The 4,900-nt window shown below is 49.1% G+C and overlaps 1 protein-coding gene across 1 annotated transcript; it reads left to right on the forward strand.

Annotated features, from left to right (window-relative positions):
* Positions 1-767: 767 nt before the first annotated feature.
* On the forward strand, positions 768-2,148 carry LOC115333092 (the record flags this gene model as incomplete). Its single annotated transcript, XM_040220431.2, has 1 exon — positions 768-2,148. A coding segment is annotated over one exon (711 nt), but the record flags the coding sequence as incomplete, so codon positions are not given.
* Between the last annotated feature and the right edge of the window lie 2,752 nt (positions 2,149-4,900).

Below are 4,900 nucleotides of genomic sequence, written 5' to 3' on the forward strand. Positions count from 1 at the left end.
GTGTGGTATGGAACGTGGTTATATACGCATTTGAGCATTTGACCGCATGCCCTCTCGTCTTTAAACGTTGAGCCAATGCATGGAAAGTTTAACGCGATTATATACTCATTTGACCGCACCACCCTCTCCTGTATAGACGTTGAGCGGCTACATGCAACGTTGAGTGTCCACTCATGTTACGTGTAACTGCAATATGTAAATATGCTTGTTTTTGTCGAAAAAGAAACAGGGTGGCGTAGATTCAGCGCCCGGCAGTCGAAGAGTGCGGACGCGCGATGGCTCGCTCTGATAGCGAGGTGATAATGGCCGACGCCGGCCGCGGTGACAGGCATTTTTGCATCCCTGCCGACTACCGGATCGTGCTGCCGACGTTGCCGGTTGGAGACAAAGGAAAAAATCAAGTCTACCTTCACTGCGATGTGAACGCCAGGCCTATAAGGATCGTCGACTTCAAGGAGCCCTTGGAAAAAGCGGACCTTCGAAAGGATGTAGCAGGGCTAGGTGTGTGCCAAATGGGACACGTGTGGCTCTGTAGCCTAAAAACTGCGGCAGCGAAAGAACGACTGCTACAGCTTGGCCGGCTCACGGTGAAGGGAAAGCTGTGCATCCCCGTAGACCCCAACCGGCAGGAAGTTCGGGCCAAGTTACATTGGGTCCCGTTCGACGTATCCAACGACACTCTCCGGAAGGCACTGGAAGAGTACGGCACAGTTCACGAGGTGACCAATGAGAAGTGGCGAGTGGAAGGCTTTGAAGACATCGAGTCGACCACCAGGATCGCTAAACTGACACTCAAGGAAGGCAAGACGCCAGAGAACCTACCTCATCAGCTAAGGCTTCAGGGGGGTACGATCCTCGTTGTCGTACCCGGGCGGGCGCCGTTATGCCTGCGGTGCCGAAGGCAAGGACATATACGACGCGATTGCCGTGTACCTCGGTGCGGGCATTGCCGTGGCTTCGGACATGTGGCCCAAGACTGTGCACGCACGTACGCGAGTGCTGTAATCAGCCGAGCGAGCGACGAGGGATGCGACCTCATCATGGATGAAGCGGAAGCAGAGGAGGCCGCAACATCGTCGACGCCATTTGAAAGGGCACAGCAAGACAAGGCGACAGTCGAAGGTCAAGACAACAAGAGAGCGGAGGCGACAGTCCGAGACGAGAAGCGCACGGTGACGGCTCCTGAAGCCAACGAAAACGAGGGGCAGGCGACAACGCCTGGAAAACCTTCACCGGATGAAGTGGCGGTGACGGCGATGGGGAGCACCGGCACCGAGTCGGAAGCCATCGAGTGTGAGCCAGCCATGGAACTGGATCCCTCAAAGGTGAAAGGGCGACTGGCCGACGAGTCTCCGGAAAACGGTGCACCGGTACAGCAGTGGTCTGAGGGGGAGTTTCAGCTGATAGGTAAAAAAGGTCGCTACGTCAGCAAACTGCGGTCCTCGTCGCTGACCCGCGACGGGGGTCTGTCGCAGTGAGTAGTGACCCTGGTATAATATGACGCAAAGGGTAACCGCCGGAAGCTGGGTCTGACACTATAAAAAAAAAGGCACAACTAGCGTCTGGTCTGCGCATAGGGACCCTTAACGTTAGGGGACTTGCGGCACGCCGCCGACAGTGCCAGCTGAGTCGCCTTCTCTTAGAGAAGGACCTAGACATTTTGGCGGTTCAGGAGACGAAGGTTGAAAGTGAGAGTCAGACCGAGTTCCTGGTAAAACCGTTTACGTCGAGGTATAATGTCTGCGTCAGCCATGCTGTAGGTAGATCTGGAGGATGTTGTCTGTTCTTGAGGAGAGCTGCTGGGCTCATCGAAGAGAACGTTGTATCGTGTGAATCGGGAAGGCTTGTTCTCTGCGATTTTGTTTTCCTAAATCAAAAGTGGAGGGTTATGTGCATTTATGCGCCAAACGTGGAGAGTGAGCGACGCGCCTTTTTTGAATATATCGACAGATTTGTAATTAGTGACCGATTTACGATACTGCTGGGAGACTTTAATTGTGTTTGTATGCCAGAAGACCGGACAAATCAAAGACGAAATAGTGATAGGTCTAGCGAAGTTTTAAATCAGTTGATTCAAGATAAGGGGCTCGAAGACCTGGCACCCTGCATAACACCGGGACATCGGGTCCTTTACACGCACCACCAAGGCAGAGGGCATGCCAGGCTTGACAGGGTATATGTTTCAGCGGATTTAGTACCCCAATGTAACGATTTCGCGGTCAGTCATGTCTCGTTTAGCGATCACTGTTTGGTGAGTTTTACCTTGGGTCAGCGTAAAAAACAAACTCGCTTTTCGTGGGAGTTGTGGAAGTTAAACGGAAAGCTCTTCGAGGACCAAGAATTGACAGGGAAAATCGAAACTAAGCTAGGCAGACTAGAAGAGGTTTCGGAAAATAGCATATGTGAGGAATGGGAGCTATTTAAACAGCGAGTGAAGATTGACGCGATTGAACGAGCAACTAACATTAAGCGGGAAGAGCGAAGGGTAGAAAACGGTCTTCGGCAGGATTTACAAAGGCTTTATGTAGAGGAAGAGAGAACGCCCGGAGCCTTCAAAGACGACATAAGCACTATCAAGGCTAAGCTTGAAAAAATAGATGAAGACAGATATAAAGGGGCAATCGTTCGTGCCCGTGCGATGAACTTGATTGTCGGGGAAACGCCCATAAAAAGGGCACTTGCGTTGGAAAAAAAGTATGCTAGCGGGAACCGGATTGAAGAAATAGAGTACAGAGGCGCAGTAACTCGAGATCAGGACAGTATTCAGCATGCTTTTGTGGAGTTTTATACACATTTGTTTGAAAAGAAAATACCAAAAAAAAAAAAAAGGGGTTTGATACGGAATTTTTGCCAAGTCAGCCGAAGCTAGATAGCGATACTACGACGTTTTTAGAAGATCCGATTAGTTTATCAGAGGTCGAAAAAGCGATAGATGACCTAAGCGTAGGCAAGTCACCGGGACCGGATGGTTTGAGCACGGCCTTCTATAAGAAGTTTAAACAGCGAATTGCACCGGTTCTAGATAGGGTTTTTTCTCAGTCCTATCAGAAAAAAGAATTACCACTTTCTTTTTTGTGCACGCACACGGTCTTGATACCTAAGTGTAATGACGCCGATAAGCTCCGTAGTACTAGTAATTACAGACCAATTACCCTGGCCAACGCTGACTATAAAGTGCTAATGAAGGCTTTAGCCAGTAGATTGCAGCACGTTATATGGAAAATCGTAGGGCCGCACCAAACCTGTGGGATAAAGGGTCGTAGCATTGGCACAAACATACACATTACTCGAAGTGTTCTAGAGGTCTGTGACGCGGAATATCGGAAAGCAGCTATACTTCAGATGGATCTTGAAAAAGCATTTGATCGGGTGTGCCATGATGTTCTGTTTACCATTTTACAACATGTGGGTGTTGGATCTGTGCTGCTGGAGGGGGTAATGATGGCATATGTAAACTGCAAAACTAAACTAGTAATTAATAAAACAGTTAGTACGGGGATTAACGTCCGCTCTTCAGTACGGCAGGGATGTCCCTTATCACCCTTGCTTATCGCAATCTACCTAGAGCCCTTTTGCCGCTGTGTCATTCAATCTCAAGACATTAGGGGTTTTACACTACAGGAATGTGACATTAAAATATTGGCATACGCAGACGATGTTGCCATTTTTTGTTCGGACCCTCAAAGTGTGTTAAAAGCTGTTGAATTGACCAAAAGGTTTTGTGAGGTCACTGCTTGAGCGGTGAATTGGTCAAAGTGCGTAGGGTTATGGCATGGTGAGTGGACGACTGCTCCAGTTGTTTTTGGGAATGTTCACTGGTCACGGACGCCATCAAAGTACCTAGGTGTTCCGCTGGAACATTACCGTGAGCCCACAGATTACTGGCGAGAAGAAATAGCTAAACTTAAGGCCACTGCCGAGAGGTGGGTACGGAGGGATTTATCCATTTTCGCGAGAGCGACTGTGTGCAATGTGTTTCTTCTGTCCAAACTGTGGTATGTCCTCCAAGTGCTGCAGTGTTCGAGAATCAACATTCAGCGGATTCACCGTGTATTTGCAGTGTTTATTTGGGCATCCCAATGGGAGCGAAATCGCCGTACCAATCTTTTTTTTAAGCCCAAAGCGGGGGGTGTCGGACTGTGCCACGTATTTGTCCGACAACTCGTCTCACGCTTTATGTTTATCCGTGACCAGCGTGATCCTTTTCTTCGAACCGTTATTCAGACAAGACTGTTTGACGTTTTACCGGGATTTGTTGTTTCGTCCTGCCGGGTACGCTGCGGACCTCTGTCGGGTTTTTTGCGCGAAGTTGTATCTGCCTGCCATTTTCTGTTCGTTCGTTTTTCTATGAACTATTTGTCTAGTGTATCACGCAAACATTTGACGCGTGACCTAGTGGCTACGTTGTTGCCCATGCCAACGTAGAGGGCCATAGGCCCTGGAGCCTCAGGAGATGATGTGTTACAGCGGGTCAAGAACGCCATGGTACCAGCGGCGGTTAAAACTTTCTTTTTTAAATTACACAGAGAAACGTTGCCAGTAAAGACTTTTTTGGAGGCTAAGGGCATGAACCTCTACTGGTCGGTAAATTGTATTTTGTGCAAACAACCGGAGAGCATCGAGCATGTCTTTTTGGGATGCTGGGATGCTCTTCTTTTTGGGACGTGCTTCAGCGCACCATAAAGAAAGAGCTCCCCCTGTCACCTCAAGGAATCCGGTTCCTACCAATAGAACGTGAACCTGTGCCCTACGACATAATCATGCTCCTGGGGCTCCACGGCATATGGAAGAGCAGAATGGCGGTGCGGCATGCTGATGTTGACGCACGCAACCCCCGAGAGTACTTCATTGAAACTATCAAATGGTTAAGAGAATGTTATAAAAAGATAAATACTGATGT

The sequence above is a fragment of the Ixodes scapularis genome, unplaced genomic scaffold (genome assembly GCF_016920785.2).
Source record: "Ixodes scapularis isolate PalLabHiFi unplaced genomic scaffold, ASM1692078v2 PGA_scaffold9__187_contigs__length_104089568, whole genome shotgun sequence".
NCBI classification, from domain to species: Eukaryota; Metazoa; Arthropoda; class Arachnida; order Ixodida; family Ixodidae; genus Ixodes; species Ixodes scapularis.